The 20,865-nt window shown below is 38.5% G+C and overlaps 3 protein-coding genes and 1 long non-coding RNA gene across 13 annotated transcripts in view; 2 read left to right on the top strand and 2 right to left on the bottom strand.

Annotated features, from left to right (window-relative positions):
* The window catches only part of LOC116849070 (protein vein), a 934,475-nt gene that overhangs the window by 280,226 nt on the left and 633,384 nt on the right, over positions 1-20,865 (top strand). The gene's annotated exons all lie outside the window — the stretch shown is intronic.
* LOC116849074 overlaps positions 1-20,865 on the bottom strand; it is an 82,663-nt gene that overhangs the window by 32,491 nt on the left and 29,307 nt on the right. For 5 of the 7 annotated variants that reach the window (XR_004379070.1, XR_004379069.1, XR_004379071.1 and 2 more), the window contains exon 2: positions 20,016-20,083. Coding sequence is in view for 3 of the 7 variants with exons in the window: in XM_032825861.1 (XP_032681752.1) it covers positions 20,016-20,083 (68 nt within the window). In the remaining 4 variants the exon portion in view is untranslated. Of the gene's footprint in view, positions 1-15,165; positions 17,315-20,015; positions 20,084-20,865 lie in introns of those variants that run through there. The other 2 variants (XM_032825863.1, XM_032825862.1) reach the window with 2 other exon arrangements.
* On the top strand, positions 4,685-7,607 carry LOC116849068. Its single transcript, XM_032825851.1, has 2 exons — positions 4,685-7,178; positions 7,533-7,607. The coding sequence occupies exons 1-2, from the start codon at positions 4,721-4,723 to the stop codon at positions 7,550-7,552; spliced, it is 2,478 nt and encodes an 825-aa protein (XP_032681742.1). The 5' UTR covers positions 4,685-4,720; the 3' UTR covers positions 7,553-7,607.
* Positions 6,015-8,035, bottom strand: LOC116849077. The gene is made up of 6 exons (XR_004379077.1): positions 7,975-8,035; positions 7,369-7,811; positions 6,994-7,291; positions 6,619-6,916; positions 6,244-6,541; positions 6,015-6,166 (listed from the first exon to the last, which is right to left on the bottom strand). It is a non-coding gene; the product is annotated as an uncharacterized LOC116849077 (long non-coding RNA).

Genomic DNA, 20,865 nt, shown 5'->3' with positions numbered 1-20,865 from the left:
TATTGCGTTCAAACATCCCGAAATGTCCTTATTTTTACATAGAAAAACAAAATAAATTTAAAAAAATAAATAATGATTAATGTAGTGTCTTTTATATATCCAAAATTGAAAAAAAAAAAAAGCGAAGCAGTCGTCGGCGGGACTCGAACGCACGCCGCCGGCGCAAAAATGTATGGACGGGAGCCTTAGTCGGCTCAGCTACGCCGCTTACTCGAAAAATATTCTAATGTTCTTCTTTACATGGGACATAGTTGCGTGACCCTAACTTTGTTTTGTAATTTCTCCTAAACGAAGGCCCATTGGCACAAACGCCTTTAGGGTTTTTATTAGCTACATGTAAGCTATCGAACGCACTATGACTCGTTGGAAAAGCGATTTCCTAATTGGCGTCATCTCCTTGTCAGTACATCACGTATAGACGCACACACACATGTGCAGCTAGGCGCGCGCGCTCATATATAAGTTAGGTTAGGTTATTAATTTGATATTTTTATTTCATTATAAATTCGTTATTAATATAAATTGTTTTACAAATGAATAATATACTCTTTTATTGAGATTATTTATAACAGACTTTTATAAACACAAGTAACCTAATTGATTGCGATTCATCGCCTCCGCGGCGTTCTCGGCCGTCGATGAGCGACGCTTTCGACTACTTGGAGTCGATGGGAGCCAGCGATAACAGAGAATCTTACGCTAGGAATCTTTATTGCTAATGGCATCCTCACCTAAAACCAATAAGCAAATGCTATGCGGCTTTGCAGCCTAGGATAACCTCAAATCTCAAACTCTTTATCAGAATATTTGTATGAAAATTTCTACGAAATATTAAGAAATATTATTTAATTTATATATAAAAATTGTTTCGCTAACTTTATTCAATATTTTATGGAATTAAAATTAAGGAAAAAAAAGGACCTTTGATATTAATTAGATCAATCAATAGATCTGCCTCGTCACTGCTCGTCACCACCTTAATGGACGGTACCTACTCGGCTACCGAAAAAAGATCGAAACAGGAATGACGTATATAGATGGCGTTGATATAAAGATAAGGTGGTGCACAATGTAGCGCATGCATGCGCTACATTGTGCACCACCTTATCTTTATATCATGGATCTAACGTGATCGATGCGACTTTCGTCGAGACCATCAAACGGTCGAGTTGATTCACGACCTTATTCTAAGACACTATTTCTTCAACCGGAAGTGACAACTTGTGAATACAAGCGAATACTTGTGAATACTCCGGCATCAAGGCAGATTACGAAGCCATTTGGACTCCTTCCTCCAACTCCCTCGCCGGAACCGGCTGCCACGCTCACGCACGATCCGAGGTATTTAGTCCCAATTTATTTCAATCGCTTGTTGCAACCCCGTAAATACCACTTTCAAGGAGATGACGCCAAGTGCAAAATTAATTTCGCAACAAAGCATAGCGCGTTTGATAGTCGTAATATAGAGTATCAAAATCCTAAAAAAGTTTGGGTAATTGGGCCTTCGTTTCCGAGATATTGTGATATAAAGTGAGAATCGTGTCGCATTAGCATACGTATTAGTATGGGAGGGAATACGCATGACATACGCGACCGTGTTCATGAGCCTCACTACACGGTCGCCTGAGTGTGTATCTTCTCTCGTGCTGATGCGTGCTGCTCGGGAATCAAAGTTTCTATCACTACTGTCGTTAAAACTGCGAAAAATGATCAGCACGACACTTTTTCCGAGAGTATCGTGCTAACTTCGAAGATTAAAAAATTATTTAAAAATAGGTAGCTGCCGGAACTTTTCTTAAGGCTCCTGGGGAGTGGCATCATCCATCTCTTTTTAATGACGTCAGAAGCGAGAAAACGCATGCTAAAAATTCCTGCAAAATACGTCGAGATAAACAGATATATCCACAAAACGACATTTGCGATCGATTAAGTACACCTCTAAAATACTCCGTACACTTTCCTTTTGTTCTAACAATCAACAGATAATTATAAAATAAATGTGACGTGCAATCGTCTTTTCTAACCTAATTTCCTCATTATCTTGTCATATTAATTTTCCGATTATCTATTGATTTTTAGAACAAAAGGAAAGTGTACGGAGTATTTTAGAGGTGTACTTAATCGATCGCAAATGTCGTTTTGTGGATATATCTGTTTATCTCGACGTATTTTGCAGGAATTTTTAGCATGCGTTTTCTTGCTTCTGACGTCATTAAAAAGAGATGGATGATGCAATCGCCTCCGCGGCGCAGTGTGCACCTTTAGGAACCTTTATTGCTAATGGCATCCTCACCTAAAACCAATAAGCAAATGCTATGCGGCTTTGCAGCCTAGGATAACCTCAAATCTCAAACTCTTTATCAGAATATTTGTATGAAAATTTCTACGAAATATTAAGAAATATTATTTAATTTATATATAAAAATTGTTTCGCTAACTTTATTCAATATTTTATGGAATTAAAATTAAGGAAAAAAAAGGACCTTTGATATTAATTAGATCGATCAATAGATCTGCCTCGTCACTGCTCGTCACCACCGCTCCCCAGGAGCCTTAAATTTGATCGTAGGCATTAGAACTCTGTTAGAATTATTGAGAACTGTCGTTCAGTGATGGAAACTTTGATTCGCGAGCAGCACGCATCAGCATGGGAGGAGATACGCATGATTTACACGACTGCGCCCGTGAGCTTCACGAAGTTTCTATCACTGAACGACAGTTCTCGATAGTTCTAACGGAGTTATAGTCCTTACAATCAAATTTAAGAAGAGTTTCGGCGGCTATCTATTTTTAAATAATTTTTTAATCTTCGAAGTCATCTTCAAGATGACGTCGTCGAAATTCGGATTAACATATTCGGGCAGCATATCAGGTTCAGAATATTCCTGCAGTCTTCGAGCGTGTGAGACAATCAATGTTTCGACGATGTCATCTTTGTGTTGAAGCAAATGGAGGAATTTTTTAACATTTATTATAAATTGATCTAATCAATTGCGCATTTTTGTTACGTTCTTTTGTTCATTGTTTTTTGAAGATTAAAATATATATGTGTAATTGAAATAATTTTTCTATTTATATGCTTGTTTTTTATTAAAATCACAATATTCCTATTTTGTACCCTGTAGTATTAAAACGAAGCGTTGTAGAGAAAAACATTATTAACAAAATATGTTTGTTTTTATGTCCTCTATTTCTTCTCAAAGTTTGTCGGTCTAATTTTTTTACACCCTGTATATATACAGTGGCCAAAGTTCCGGACCTAAATAATTTTTAAATGGTTTGAAATATAGGATTGAAATTTATAGGGATACAATGGAAACACAAAGTTTATTATTTAACCACAAAAACACCCTTCTCCACACCTCCGGCGGGCGGGAGAAGGAAGGGGCCAAAAAATCTGATCTAAATCTTAGAATGTGGGGTCGAGTGAGGGCTCGTTCGAAAGGGTTTTCTGAGATGAGAACAACGCGGGGTCGCCGAGGTCTCTACGATTTTTTTTCGCAGAGTTATGATCATTTGGACATTTCAATTGAGATTTTGCGATAGCGAGGGCCCACGGCGACAACAGAAGAAAAATAAAACTTTACGCGGGCACGCGTATTCCTAAACGTGTGTGTGTCACACAGAGATAAGGACCCCGCGGTTCATCACTTTCGCCATATTTAATGACTCCAAACCCCCTCTGTTGTGTGTGTGTGTGTGTGTGTGTGTGTGTGTGTGTGTACGCGCACCTGTCCGGCCAACTAAGGCAAGACTAGGATGGGAACACTGGTGTATGTGAAGGAATAAAAATACTAATTATTCTAGCAAATGTTCAAATTGTCCTTCGACGCTATGGGAAAAAATAGTGAACGTTTCAAATTCAATTACGCCCGAGTTTTTAACTGTTGGCTTATTTATTGGATATATTATAGTTAGTACAATTAAGAATACACAGAACGTAGGTTATATTGTAGGTATGGCTTCAACAACACGTGAACTACGACTTAAGACTGGTAACGTCTAGGTTACCACGTGCGTGACCGAGAAGTGACACCTATGTGTTTAAGCGTCACCTATGTTCTTAAAAAGAAAGCATAGAGTGTACATCAAACTCGGTAAAGAGTAACTATGGACGAAACGCATATCTCAACATTAACTAATGTTATCGATACGTTTTACGTTTGCTTGGACACTGCCAAGTTGTCGGAGGACATCAATTTGAACATTTGATAGAATAATTAGTATTTTATTCCTTCACATGTACCAGTGTTCTCATCCTAGTCTTGCCTTAGTTGGGCGGACACGCGCGCGCGCGCACACACACACACACACACACACACACACACAACAGAGAGGGTTTGGAGTTATTAAATACGGCGGAACCGCGGGGTTCTTATTTCTGTGTGACACACACACACTTAGGAACACGCGTGCCCGCGTAAAGTTTTATCTTTCTTCTGTTGTCGCCGTGGGCCCTCGCTATCGCAAAATCTCAATTGAATGCCTAATAAAAAAATACTTTAAACATGGTATCGAAGCTATTGAACATCGCTGGGAAAAGTGTATCGAGCTAAAAGGGGACTATGTTGAGAAATAAAGATATATTTTTTCAAAATTTTTGTGTTTTCTTTGTTAGGCCGGGTACTTCTGGGACACCCTCGTATGTCTGCTGCTAGCTTTGCCTAGTGACCATTGTACGACTTCCTTCTTCTTACACACATTCGTTTTGACTTTGCAGATGCAATTCCATCACATACTGCTACTGTCTCTTGTATCTGGAGCATACAGTCTCTTAGGTTATGACTGTAGCGGAAAATCTTTAAATGTCAGCACAATCTCCTTACTCGGCATAGGCGAATGCCACTTCCAAGCAGAAAAAGTCAATTCTATCTCCACATATATACAGCTTTTGCAAGTAACTGACTATCCACAAACAAAGGTTATATCGTGCCGAGTCGAAATCAACAGGCGCATCTTCTACTGTGGGATGCACTCCCACTTTTCATTGGTCCAAGGTGATCATCATAAGTACTTGGTGGATCTCGATCAAGGAGCGTGTGACAAGTTGCATCGAACCAGATCATTTTCGTACGGCACTGAAAGCCCAGTGGTCGACCTCTTTCCAAACACTACAAACTACAGATCACTGATACTTGCTGGGACTATCTCGGTAGACGGATCGTGCCATGGATCGCAGTTTTCTGACCCATACGGAACCTGGAACGACGTTGTGGTTGAAGCCTTCCTCTCCGTCATCTTCTGGGACTACTACGCCTCAACCAAGACCTCGCAGAATCTCCTCATTCTCAAATCAGGGACACACTGCCGAATATCTGATTTAACGTGCATCGATGAGGACGGAGCCAATGTTTATTGGGCACCTCTACCTTCTGATGCCTGCAGATTCCATTCTTACGACGTGCTATACCAAGGACTTGCGACCAAGATCTTCGACGCTAGTTCTCATTATCCTTTAGTTTATTCAATTACTTCACAAGAAACTACTGTAGCCCTATCCAAAACATCTGAACGCTCTCTTTGCGGATATACTTTAGTACAGACGGAACATCCTAAACTAATTATAGTAGAAACCTCTAAAGATAATTCTTTCGCCGAAAAATCCGAAATTGTAGTTGACAATCTGGACGCTTTTACTTATATAAATTCTAAGTTTGTTTACGTTGAAAAATATACCAAAACTCAGATTCAAAACCTATATGAGAACATAATTTTGCAAAAGTGTCATTTAGAACAACAAATTCTGAAAAACGCTGTCTTTATGGCCCAATCTCAACCCGACTTATTTGCGTACACTCTAATGAAGGGACCTGGTTACTTTGCCTTTATTGCTGGAGAAGTCGCTCATATAATCAAATGTGTGCCTACAGAAGTTGTTCAACGCTCAACCAAGGAATGTTTCCTCGAACTTCCTATCCTTCTCAACAACCAATCCCTTTTTCTCTCTCCCAAAACCCATGTTATTGTAAAATCCGGAACTCCTATCGAATGTAACCCTCTGTTTCCCGTGATGTATCAATTGAGGAAGGAAGAATGGGTGAACCTAACGTCTAAACAAGCTGCAGTTTCATCTCCACAATGTTTGGAGCCTATGGTAAAATTTACATGGAAGTACGCCGAGAGCGGCAACTCCGATGATCTTAACCTCATGGAACGCATGAAGCTCCTGAAAAAGCGGCTCTTAGAAGTTAAAAGTTTTCTAAGCGTCATTAAACCAGTATTGCAAGTATTCCCCAATTCTACCTTCAAAGATGTCATTTCTTCCCTCATAGATGACATTTCTTCCCTCATAGATGACATTTCTTCCCTCATAGATGACATTTCTCCCCTCATAAATGTAATATTTCTATCCTCATACATTAATATTAATCTCAATCTATTTCTTGATATTTGGAAATTGTATCGCCAGATTAATGTGCATTTAGCACATTATAATTTTTTACTGCTACTGTCTCTTGTATTTGGAGCATACAGTCTCTTAGGTTATGACGCCGAGAGCGGCAACTCCGATGATCTTAACCTCATGGAACGCATGAAGCTCCTGAAAAAGCGGCTCTTAGAAGTTAAAAGTTTTCTAAGCGTCATTAAATCAGTATTGCAAGTATTCCCCAATTCTACCTTCAAAGATGTCATTTCTTCCCTCATAGATGACATTTCTTCCCTCATAGATGACATTTCTTCCCTCATAGATGACATTTCTCCCCTCATAAATGTAATATTTCTATCCTCATACATTAATATTAATCTCAATCTATTTCTTGATATTTGGAAATTGTATCGCCAGATTAATGTGCATTTAGCACATTATAATTTTTTACTGCTACTGTCTCTTGTATTTGGAGCATACAGTCTCTTAGGTTATGACGCCGAGAGCGGCAACTCCGATGATCTTAACCTCATGGAACGCATGAAGCTCCTGAAAAAGCGGCTCTTAGAAGTTAAAAGTTTTCTAAGCGTCATTAAATCAGTATTGCAAGTATTCCCCAATTCTACCTTCAAAGATGTCATTTCTTCCCTCATAGATGACATTTCTTCCCTCATAGATGACATTTCTTCCCTCATAGATGACATTTCTCCCCTCATAAATGTAATATTTCTATCCTCATACATTAATATTAATCTCAATCTATTTCTTGATATTTGGAAATTGTATCGCCAGATTAATGTGCATTTAGCACATTATAATTTTTTACTGCTACTGTCTCTTGTATTTGGAGCATACAGTCTCTTAGGTTATGACGCCGAGAGCGGCAACTCCGATGATCTTAACCTCATGGAACGCATGAAGCTCCTGAAAAAGCGGCTCTTAGAAGTTAAAAGTTTTCTAAGCGTCATTAAATCAGTATTGCAAGTATTCCCCAATTCTACCTTCAAAGATGTCATTTCTTCCCTCATAGATGACATTTCTTCCCTCATAGATGACATTTCTCCCCTCATAAATGTAATATTTCTATCCTCATACATTAATATTAATCTCAATCTATTTCTTGATATTTGGAAATTGTATCGCCAGATTAATGTGCATTTAGCACATTATAATTTTGGCAATTAGAAGCATAAAAATTATCACAAATATTACTATTACTACAATTACCATTCATAAATATGTCGGACGCTTAGTGTTCAGATTGTTAATCTCTTGGGCGCTATCTTCTCCTATGTGAAATATCAGATAAATCTTTGTAAATCTTTGACCGAAATCTTTGTCATCAGCGAGGCTGCCGCCAACCCTATAATTGAAAGGAAAACTCCAATACTCCGTACTACCATGTCGCAATCTACTTCAATGCAGTCACTCTCACAACTCGTGCCTGAAATAACTGTCATTAGTAAATCTTTAACCAACTTAGAAAACAGAATCAGCTGCTATCTTCCACCAGAAAAAATTAACGAATAAGTCGTATAACAATGTATTTAGGATCGCGTTAAATCGCGTCTTTTTCTTAAGGAAGGAGATATTACGTACTAACTTACTAGAGAATATTGCCTACTTTCCCATATTCCCTTCCACCCTGGATGAACAGTCGGACTCATCCTAGAATAATTAGGTTCAATTCATAAATTAAACTAGTACTCGTACATTATTATAATTCTGTCGCCTGCAATAGTTGCTTGCAATTATAGTGCAACCAAACAGGGCCTTTATTAGAGTTGTAGCATCGCTTTTCTCTCGAATCTTTTTTTGTTGCCTTTACTACCAGAAACAAAAGTCTATCTAGCATGCTATGGGAAACGTCGCCTACCTTACTTTTTTTGTTCTCTACAAACGCCATAGTCAAATATCGAATAAACAATTTTGTTAACCGTTCGCGCAGTGCTGGCAATTCGCGAGATTTTCTCTGCGACAGAAGGTTTCACAATGCCAGCATTGTGTTCGCGGAAGTCTCAAGTATAGGTCGTGGCTAAATCAATCATTTCTAGATCTAATGACCTTATGTCATAGCATCGCTTATTTTGTATAATAAATTATATAATTCACCTTATTAATTAGATCTTTATATAAATATTGTATCTCTTACTTAAATATTGTATCTCTTTACTCTTACGTAGAGAGAGAGAGAGAGAGAGAGAGAGAGAGAGAGAGAGAGAGAGAGATAGAGTAAGAGAGAGAGAGAATCAGTAAGCAAATCGCGAAACCAGAAACTCCCCCCAGCGGGCGAGAATTATTAATATAACGAGTGTCAAACACGGGCGGAGTTGCATCGAAGTCTCACCAATCTGTTTCTCATATATTAAATAAGATTGCGTAAATATCTGTCAACATGTCTTGATGAATAAAACAATGTTCCGGCATATGTTCGTTATAAATATCCCATTCTTTCCTATATTCCTGTTGTACTCTGCTTAGTAACCGACCCGACCAGCCCTGGACGTAACAATATATTGCTGCTACTATTTTTTTAGAACAACAAGAAGACAGTCGGTGCCGAAAATAGCTATACAAATTTTGATAAAATTAATCATTTATTCTACTAGTTCTTTCTCCTTCTCTTTTCTTTCTATTGCAAGGTATATTGCAACACTCTTCTACTTTTCCACATTCTTTTAATACTTTATATTTATCACATTTTACTCTTTTTCCTTGTTATAATTTTTGTATTATAATAGTATATTTATTCATATTCTTGTAGTCATATGTTCAGCGCTTGAGTGGATTATATCCCAGAGCGCCTATAAACAACATTTCTTTCTTTCTTCCTCCCTCTCTTTATTGCCTCTTTTTTGTTTAAAAACTTATTTGAATGGAGGTGTTTTGGAGTTGGTTAGACACGAGAGAGAAAGAGAGAGAGAGAGAGAGAGAGAGAAAGCGAAAAAAAGAGAAAGGAAGAGAAAGAGAGAGACTGCAATGCTGCACGAGGGATGAGAAAGATCGCGCACCGGGAAAACGACATATGCTTGACGTACGATCCCGGAGGGTGGCTGGGATTCGAGCGCGGTTAACTATCCGCAGCGATGGAGGCAGCCACGTGAGTTAACTCGGCGAGACAGTGTGCGATCCGGTAACGTATGCATCAGCTTCCTGACGATGCGTTACCGCCGCTTCTTGCATCGCGCCGCGCCACGCCATGCTAACGTATATCAACGCTGCTTTCGCCCAACGGCCACGACAATGGCCGCTTCGTGGGGGCTGCCACCCTTCGACGCGAGCGAGCCGAGTTTATTATCGGTATAATTTCGGCGAGCGTACGGATAATAGCTCGACGTAGCGAAAATAGCTGCGAAAATAGATGCATCGGCGGCGCGATATTGCCGAACGATCGAATTCCTTCCCAGTTAAATGAAGACATTACTCGCTCCACATTTATTACCGTCCACCCTTCCGACTGCATTAAAATCCTTTAGCGGCGGAAATATCGCGTGAAAATTGCATGTTGTTTAAAAACACCGTGAAAAACGACTGTTCAAAACGAGCAAAATATATTATTGTTTTCGTCGACGAACAATTGCGCTGGAAACGGCGACGCCGATGTTGATTTATCGCGAATTTCGCTCAAAGATATGTTTACATCGTTCGCCGGCCTGGCGTTTTTTCGTTCCCGGCATTTTTTCCCCGCTCGTGCGCGACCGAGAATTGCACGTCACCGAGAATTATATACACCACCTTGCCGTGATCGTCGCGCCACGCGCATAGTCGAGGCCGTGTGGAAATTGCGAGCGGATACCCCATCGACGTACGGATATTGCGGTCGCCTACTTTCGCACGAAACTGCATTTTTATCAAGGTGTCCCCGGTGGCTCAAGAGCGACGCGATCGACGGACGAGTTTCGCTCGTCGCCGCGCGTCGGCGAGGACGTCGTCGTATTGTCCGCCCCGCCGGCGACGGCGGCGGCTTCCGGCTATTTCGCTGAAACGCGAAGCGCGAATGCTATCGCATTTCCGCAGGATGCAATACGGCCAGCAGAATAGCGGCGGTGTGTAGGAAGAACGGAGAATTGGTTGATTCAAAAATGGAATTAGACCTGGCGAGGCAATTCTCGTGCGGAACACGCAACGCGTGTGCCTGTATATCGATTGCACCGCTTTCGCGCGCGGGATACCGTCGAGGAACACCACTGATCTCACTGACCCGCGAGATTGCGAATTTTTTTTATCCATTCAGTTATTTTCTGTTTAACAGAGAGATGACGTGAGTAACTCGTACTTACTCGAAAGCCTTAACCCTATTCTTTGAATTTCTTTGGAGTGTTTAGAACTAGAGGTCAATAGAAAGAGAAGAAATACCACGAGAACTGTTATGAGAAGGAGAGGAGAAAACCATAATTTGTGAAAAAAAAATTTACAATATACAACCCAGATAGGAATTTAAAAAAGGGCTTGTAAAGGCCCTAGATAGTTTTTCCCCATTTCTGTTTAGGCGCTATTCAGGCAAGCCCGAATAAGCTCTGTACAGAGATGTAACGCTTTTGTAAGTCAGGGTCCGATTTGTAAATCTGACGAGGCCCTATTCTGGCACGCCTATGTAAGCCCTATCTAGACACGCCTAAGTAGAAAAGAATATTCTTTTATGTATATGAATATGAACTACTCTTTTCTAATAGAAACTATTCGTAAAGGTCACACAGCGCGCGCGCTTGCTAATTTGAAAACTTTAGATTACTTGATTCCAATGCTACATCACACTTAAAAATTCTCTCTGACACTGGTGGGACTCGAACCTGGACCTGCCTGAAACACTTCTGGATTATGAATCTGTTGCCTGACACTACGCCACTTCTTCGATATAAGCGTCTTACATTTTGTCCATATGTGTTATGATTAACATAGTAATATAATTTTTTGATAATATAACAATAAAATGATATAATTTTAATAAAAATTATATTTTTCGTACTTTTATTGTTAATTTAGCCATTAGCTAATGAGGTGAGGTCTACAAAATTCCGCACTTCCATTTCAATATTTTAAAATTTTTATAGTAAAATTTTTTTATTGTTGATTGTTATTAAATAAATAAAGTCATGAAAAACTATAAAACTTTGAGTAATTATAAAATAATTATAAAGGAGTACAATTAAAAGAAGGAAAAATCTTACCATATAAGATTTTATTAAATTAATTAAATTTATATATAAATATATAAATCAACGCTTATTATAAGCGATTTCTGAAATATTTTAGTGAAAAAGATTTTGATAAAATGTTTCACAAATATTTCTAAATTATTTCAATGTTATATTTCAATATAATTTCCAAGTTATCTTGCGGAAAGTTTGCTGTGGAACCTTATGTGGTCACACCTTATTTGGAAGACTGTATTTTTGAGAACCAAAATAAGTATTTTGGTTTTATTTAAAACTTATGTGAATTTTACTTCTGTCTAAGACTGTAAACTAAAATTCTGTAAGACTTTAAACTATTTCAAAAATTGAATAAACGAGACCCTGACTGAATTATATAAGTACATGTCTTATTATGTTGATGTCTACGGACATCCACATCTGTGTCTATTTTGGGTCTATTTACGAATTTTCCTTTAGAAATCCTTGGCCTTACGTAGGCCTAACGATGGCAGGACTTATTAAGGGCATCCCCAACAGCGCCTATTCAGGGTCTGTTTAGGAAATTCTACTCAGAATTTGCCTTTATAAGCCTTTTCTAGGCACAATAGTAGTAGACTATGTTAGGGGAATCCCAACAGTGCCTATTCAGGGCTTGTTTAGGAAATTCTACTCAGAATTTGCCTTTATAAGCCTTTTCTAGGCACAATAGTAGTAGACTATGTTAGGGGAATCCCAACAGTGCCTATTCAGGGCTTGTTTAGGAAATTCTACTCAGAATTTGCCTTTATAAGCCTTTTCTAGGCACAATAGTAGTAGACTATGTTAGGGGAATCCCAACAGTGCCTATTCAGGGCTTGTTTAGGAAATTCTACTCAGAATTTGTCTTTGTAGGTCCTTTCTAGGCGCAACAGTGGTAAGAGCATCCCCAATAGTGCCTATTCAAGGTCTGTTAAGGAAATTCTACTCAGAATTTGCTTTTGTACACCCTTTCTAGGCCCAACGATGCCAAGCCTATTTTAGAGTATGCCTATCTAGACCCTTTACGGACTTAAGACATGCCCCGATAAAATCCTACCCGGGAAGGTGTCCAGTAACTCATAGAACAGCCGCAGTGTACAAGTAGATTAGATCAAACTGAACAAAAAATGTCTCTATCATTTTGCGAACAACCATGTAAAATTTTGAATTATTGATCCAAAAAGATTCATGATTGGTCACGCACGATACAATAGATGAGTTGTGATGTTTACCGCCATTATTAGCATTATGTTTGTATTAGATGAAACTGAACAAAAAAGTCCTCTACCATTTTCCAAATGACCACGTAGATGTTTAGTTATTAATTAAAAAAGATTGGTACATTATCGTGTACAACCAAATCTCTTTAATTAATAACTAAATATGTACGCGTGGCCATTTGGAAAATGCTAGATGACTTTTTTTGTTGGATTTAACTTAATATACGAGCATACAGCGGCAGACGTCGCCATCATAGCTCATTTACCGTATAGCGCGTGATCACTCACGAAACTTCTTTGATTAATAACTTCGAATTTTACGTGATTATTCACAAAATGGTAGAGGAATTTTTTATTCAGTTTGAGCTAATCTACCCGTACACTGCGGCTCCTCTGTGAATTACCGGGCACCCTGTATATTTAAAAAAATTATTAAAAAATAAATTCTCCTCTCTCTCTTTCTTCCTCTCTATTAGATACGCGTTATGAAACTCATCGGGAATGAATATTGCAACGCTTAATCAATCGGCTGTACATCGTCACTGGAACACATTCACTCTAATCAATCGATACATTTGCACATACCAGGTGTAGAAGTATGAAACCGGAATTCCCCTATAAATGATGCCAGCGTTCAGTTTAGTGACCGTAAGACCGCTACTGCCGCGCTATTATATTCTCCTAACAGCTGACGAATATTGTCAACAAACATAACCCCAACTTTCATTCTCTAGTATATTTTTGTATAACCTTAAACATGTCACGTTTCGAGCCTACTAACTATGATTTGCGGACAGCATTGATTTTCTGTTATCATTTAAAGAAAACTGCTGCAGAATCACATCGAATGCTTGTCGAAGCTTACGGTGAATATGCTCTTGGTAAATCTCAGTGTTTCGAGTGGTTTAAAAAATTCAAAAGTGGTGATTTTGACGTGAGGAACGAAGAACTATGAACTATGAACTATGAACTATGAACTGCTGAAACCTGGTCAAACCGTCAATACTAATCGCTACCAACAACAAATGATCGATTTAAATCGAACATTGACTAAAAAACGACCAGAATATGCAAAAAGGCAACACAATGTCATTTTGCTCCATGATAATGCCCCATCACATACAGCAAAACGGGTCAAGGAAACGATCGAGTCGTTCAGTTGGGAATTACTACCGCATGCGGCTTATTCTCCAGACTTGGCTCCGTCCGATTATCACCTGTTCGCATCGCTAGGACACGCTCTCGCTAACCAACGCTTCGATTCGTATGAAAATGTGGAAAAATGGCTAGATAACTGGTTCGCTTCAAAAGATGAAAAGTTTTTTTGGCACGGCATTCATAAACTGCCAGAGAGGTGGGAAAAATGTGTTCAAAACAGTGGAAATTATTTTGAATAAAGTATTATTTATCACTTTCGAACAACAGACGTCTTATTTGTATAAAAAAATTCCGGTTTCATACTTCTACACCTGGTATAGTCAGAATGCACACTAAATTTGAATGAAACCTCTACTTTTGCAATTTCAAGTGGCAGTAAAATAACAAAAATCGGATATTGAAAGAGAATACGCATTCGGTTTTCGTATTTTACTCCGAAAATGATGAAATATTTTGTATAAGTACCAGTATAAAAAACAGTAAATATACACAATATAGAACACAGAATATACTACCCATAAACATATTAGGCGGTACAGTCTGTACATATATAATTCTGATAGTCTTCACAAACCGGTTTTCCGCGGGACACGCGACCATACTACGTTTTGCTATCAGTGCTCGTATCGCAGAAGTAACATCTTTTGCGTTTTTCCAGTTTTCCTCGTATCTCTGGTTTTGGTTCTTCAATCTGCAGTATGGCGCATATTGACAAGTGCAGTCCTTTCTGTAACGTTTCTTTCTGCAGCCTGTGTTGCATGTGCGAAGCCATCAAAGACATTATCAGGCTGTCCATAAATTTCTGTCTCTTCATTATTGTATTGTCCTTACGTAAATTATACAGAATATTACTGTTGATAATTTCTTGATCCAAATGCCAAACAATTCAATATCGCCCTCCTCATATAATACGCGATATAACGTTGCAACTCGCTTTTCCATTGTTTCTAAAATCAACGAATTTCTTTAATACATATTACATATAATAAAACAAAACTAAAAAAAGCATGTATTTCACTTGCCGGGCGAAATACATATTACAACATACATACATAACTATAATACTCATTAACTAAATAATACTAACTAACGAAATAACTAACTAAACAATAATAATTAACTAAATAAATAATAACTAATAAAACAATATTCAGGTAGTAATGTAGAATGCAAATAGAATACTTACTATGAATGTTTACAGATTTTTCACTTTTCACAAACATGTTGTGACCCTACATGGGTCTTTTGAGGCGAGACGAAAACTTACCGCAATGCTGGTCGCGCAGAAACTAACAGTTTTGGGCGCCCCTTCGCTCATAAGTTTCTCCAACTCCTAGCATTTTTTAGAAGGGGGCAGAAAATCTGAGACCCTTCAACGTGCTGAGAAATTTCTATGAATAGAAACCGTCCGGACTCGAAATATCATGTAAGGGATAAAAAGAACTTGTTAATACTATTAATATAAGCCCCAACAAAAACTATAGTTTTAATGGAAAATTATTAGATTTTAAGTTAGATAATTCTAAATAAAACAAAATTAATTAGAGACGTTTATGTATAAGCCCGAATTATGGATCAACAAATTATTATACGTAATAGGTCATATGATACTCTATTTTATGTTAATAATGTACACACAATTTACACATACATTATTTTCATTTATATAAAATAAATAGTACAACTTGCTAACGGTTTTACAAATCTAAAAAGTCGGTAAAGTAAATGTTATTCTAAATTTCCTTTTTAAATATTAACAATGTTAGTGAATGTTACTTTAGAATATAATTATAAAAGATAAATAATACAAAAAATGTTGTTCCATTTTTTTCGTTATAATGAGTATTTTTTAATACATTAGTACATCAGTACATCAGTACATCAGTACATCAGTACATTAGTACATCAGTTTATGAACCAAGTATATTTGATTCCCAAAAGTGATCCAATCCAAAGGATTCAATCCAAAATTAGCGCCATTATCTTACTTTTACTATTGCTTCTCGAATGAAAATGTTGCAACTTTTTACTCATTTCGAGTAAGATTTTACTTCAAAAAGTTTAGAGAATAAAAGGATAGTAATAATCTGTGGTATGATTAAGATAAAGAGATAAATAATTTTTATTTATTCTAATATCTCATAAAAAGTAGTAATATCCATTTCAAGGTGGTGAAATATAGGGTTGTTCATAAAGTTCGTAGGAGTTTTTATAAAATGTTCCAGACTAATACTTTCATAGTTAGTTCATAACTTTATTCAATAATGTATTGACTATTTTTCCGCAAGTAATTAAAAAAGAAACGAAGAAAATAAGGTTCTGCCTGGTAAACCCGATACACCTGTGGGTGTATCGAGTTTGAGTTTACCGCGAAAACCTTTACGAACTTATCGAATAACCCAATAAATACTAGATGAGAACCCTATATAAGGCTTTCAGTATGAGTAAAAGTTACTTATACTATCCTTCCAGAGTTATGGTTTCTAGTCTAAGATCGCAGAACTTTGGATTGATGACGTCAGAAGCGAGAAAACGCACGTCTAAAAGTTCTTGTGTACTGTTTCCAAATATAAAGATATTAATGTCATTTTGTCATCATATTTATAAAATGCCCTGAAAAATATCATTTTCATCAATATATAGCTTTAGAATGAACGTGACGAATCATGAGGGAAGGTTAAAAAGGGTAAATTTTACGATTATTTATTGACTGTCAAGGGAATTTTCGGGGCATCTTGCAAATATGCTTAAGTGATCAGAAATGTCATATGAAATAACTTAAGCATATTTGCAAGATGCCCCGAAAATTCTGTTTCCCTTGACAGTCAATAAATAATCGTAAAATTCACGTGACAATGCAATCTTCTCTTTTTAACTTTTTCTCATAATCACGTTAATTTTAAGGCTATATATTGACTGTCAAGGGAAAATGATATTTTTCGGGGCCTTTTACAAATATAATCAAACGATAAAAGTGTTGTTTCATATAATACCTTCTTATTTGTAAATGACACATAAGAATTTTCAGTGTTATTTCTCATTTCCGATGTCACAGTCCAATATGTCCGCGGCGAATGTTCAGGAATCTTAACCCTCCGTAGACACATTGGGTCCATTTTGTCCGCAGTAAATTTTCACCCTTGAAAATCTCTGAAGGGAAGGCTGGATTGTCCTAATCAAGCCTGTAAACATTTGACTTAAGTAGCGATTGTATATTAAAACAGAGACTTTTCAAAAAATATTCCAGAATTTTTTCAGATTTTTTGAAAGCTTAGAACAGTTAAAAAATAGTCGTAGACAAAATAGACCTCCAGTGTGCCCACGAAAGGTGCGAAGATCAAGTGTGCCCAGGAGGTGTGCGGAGGGTTAAACAAAAGTGCGACTCGCGTTTTCCAACTGGAGGAACCCTGCTTGCCCTGTGAATGTGGACATACACATGTATGTTTCCGTTATAATCTGTAACTATCAATGCACCATATCCCGAAAGCGAGCTCAATTATCATCATATAGCCGACTCATTTAACGATTAAATATTAAACGATTAAATAACGGGCCGCAATCGACGTGGTCGCAATTAATGAAATAATTAGACCGTATCCATGTTTGCTCTTTAATGTTGCTCCAATTCTCGGCGTACTTCCTCCTGGCTGTAGCATATGCTCGCGCGCTTCTCACGCTTTTAATTAACTTTGCTGTCTTCCTACCGGGCGCCTATTACCGTTAAATATTATCGTTAATTATGAACGAGATAAAATACAATATGCGTTACATACACACACGCACACACGTACGCACCTGCGCGCACATACGCTCACACACGCGTGCGAATTATCCGCCCCGTCGCTCTCGTGGCGGTATGCGAGGAGCACTCGTCGCGGAGGCACTTCGTCGCGACTTCGCGAAGTGTGAAATTATCACCGAATGAAATTTTCAGGTTTTTGCCGACGAGTCGTGAAATACTTCTCCTCTGCGCGGGGCGCGGGGGAAAGAGAGAGAGAGAGAGAAAGAGAGAAATCGAGAAAGAGGAAGCAGCTCGGGTATGAGAAACGCCGTAAGGGCGGAGGGATGGAGTGTCCGGAAATTCCGGAGAGTTTAAAGTTTCTCGCAAATCAGGTGCTCCGCAGTCTCGACGGTTGCCGGATTTTCCGGGGAACGGTCTGCTTACGGTTAGGACGAGCGCGAGAGGAAAGCCGGCGAGGAGCTGCAAGTTCGAAATAAATGCAAAAATCGCAGCCGTGGATCCGCGCCGCCAGACGCGTCGTTTCTTTCATTGCGCCTCTTAAAGGCGCGTTTCTGGCAACACAACGGAATGGGACGAAACGAGAGAGAAAAGCGCACGACAGTGATGAAAGGATAAATGAATCCTCGCGGTTGCCGACGCTACACGGTCACACATTCTCTTCCTCTCTCTTTGTATCTCTCTCGTGTGTTTCCCCGCGCGAATCGCACGGGCCCGGCCGTTTTGCGCGCCCCGCTTCGCCCCTCGCTCCCCTCCGCAACCCTCCGCAACCCCAGCTCGCTCGCGCGCACGTGACGCCGCGCTGTTTGCCGAACTCGTGCATTCGCGTTTTCCTCACGGGTCACCGAGCATTCGATAGAACCTAGTCGAACCGTACCCTCCGGTCGGCCCAGCTTGCCGCCCTTCCTTCGCCCCCCTCTGTCCGCTTCTCTTCCCATCCCTCTCGTCTCCTCTCTTCTCTTCTCTCCTCTCCTCTCCTCTGCTCTACCCGTTCTGCCAACCAGTCGATTCTCCGCGTAGCTACCCCAATCGCGGACGGCACCGACATCCTCCCCCGTTCCACTCGTCCCGCGCCGTCCCATGAGAATTGGAAATCAATTTAGGAAAACGGTAATAAACGGACGCCAGCGTACGGTCTATGCTCCCGGTCGTACGCGGGCCGCATCGTGCCGCTTGCGGGAATCGCGGCGGCGGCTTTCGAACGGTCTCCTCAACCCCGCTCTGAGCAAAGCGCTCTCGATTTTCCCTAGGAGAAAAACTTTCACCGTCGCGACGCCGTTCTTGCCGGAGATACTCGCCGGGAAATGCGTTGCCGTGCGCTTGTGGTGCTCACGGAATAATTATCGCGAGGATCTATCACGGCGGATCGAGGATTCGATCTGGTGGGGTGAATTGATTTCGGTGAGGTGCTCGTGAAAGGAGAAGCAAGGCATAAAGCACGTAGAAGCTACGCATCACATAGTCTGATACCGCAAAGTGAGGATTTTCCGAGGGATTCCTGCGCGAACGCACGCTTGCCACCCTGTCGGTTCTCTCTTCGCCGTATAATCCGCTGAATGTCGACATAGTAACTGAGAGAATATCCCTTTTGCTCGCTCATTTGCGGCCGGCCGTCCCTCTCCGTTTACACTTTTAAGGGAGAAGAAATTCTTTGGACGAGAAAATTGTAAAACGGTACTTTACGGATCGCTGTGACACTCGTTGAGTGGAGAATGTGTTAGATAGTGAAGACACAGAAGCCAGATGGCACATTCTTTAGAACTTCAAAGTTTCAATTTTTCAGACAATTAATCGTTGTGGTTGACTATAAAAACATGGTGGTTACAAGCTTTCTCTATATTTTTATGCCCGCAAGAATCTTGTATATTCCTTTCTTAACTTAAAAAAATATTTGTTACATTTTAGAAAACATAATAAATATTAATTAATATTTTTTATTTATAAGATGAGCTGTAAATTTATGAATTTCTAGATAAAATGATTTCTTTGACGTTTTTAAAATATCTATATAAAAGAATAAGCAAATAGTTTCTTTATAAGAAGAAAATTAGTTTTTTAATTGTAAAAAAAACTGTGTTTAAATAAATATTTGCTTGTTTTAAAAGTAAATAAAATGCAAGTAAATTTAAAAGTAATGAAATATAAGTATCATTTTATAAATCTAAATAAATTATTTTCTGATATTAAAAGTATATTTTTTGTGTTTCAAATAAAAATTTTTATTATCAGAAAAATTTACAAAGTGATTTTTTTGTATTTTACTTACTTTTAAAACAAGTTATAACGTTTCCACTTTTCCCTTCTCCCGGATTGGCTCACCAACATCCAGGTTCGCGTTTAGGAGAGAGGTGCAGAGATACGTGAGTGATTTTACTTACTTTTAAAACAAGTTGTAACGTTTCCACTTTTCCCTTCTCCTGGATTAGCTCGCCGGCGTCCATGGATTCTAAAAACCAAAATATGAACATACTGCAACATAGCCGTCTTATTTGGGTACCGCGGGTCAAATTGGTTGACAACTTAGAGTAAGAAGACTATCTATAAAATGTGTATTCTCATTAAGTAGATTTGAAATCTCGGCGAGAGAGGTCTTCATAGCCCCTAAATAGTAGCTAACTTTACCTGCTCTGATATATACATTCGATTTAGTCATTTTGAAAATTGTTACTCGAAACAATATCATACACGTGCAGTAAACTTTATTCTAACTAATATAACACGTTACAAATTTATTCACTCACAAGAATTAATGTCAAATTTTTAGAGAAAACGCACGAAAATGTATTTAACTGTTCCTTGAAATGAAATGAGTTCTTTCTACTTCTTGACTGTAATATTATCCTGATTTTAATGAAACTCAGGAAAATTTACTTATGTTCTAAAAGAAACATTTTGCAATTTCGTTTTCATACGAAGAAAACAGTCATGGTTGCTACATCCACATATTCTGTGGATTTTTAAGGAAAAAATTCATGTAATTTCAAGAGAGATATGATATTAAGTAGGTAATTTAAAAAATATGATATAAAGTTATGTATTCCACACATGGTATGGATATTAAAGAGATATGGTATTAAATAGTGATTTAAATAAAAGTGTAGTATAAAATATTGTTGTTGTTATAAGCCTATATATCTGTATACACAGTTCTCACAACCGCAATTTTTATAATAAATAAAGTTCTCTCTCTCTCTCTCTCTCTCTCTCTCTCTCTCTCTCTCTCTCTCT

Source organism: Odontomachus brunneus, unplaced genomic scaffold (assembly GCF_010583005.1).
Source record: "Odontomachus brunneus isolate Ranch 3 - 2012 unplaced genomic scaffold, Obru_v1 Obru_scaffold_105, whole genome shotgun sequence".
Taxonomy (NCBI): Eukaryota; Metazoa; Arthropoda; class Insecta; order Hymenoptera; family Formicidae; genus Odontomachus; species Odontomachus brunneus.
This window is presented reverse-complemented; position numbering and strand designations above follow the sequence as displayed.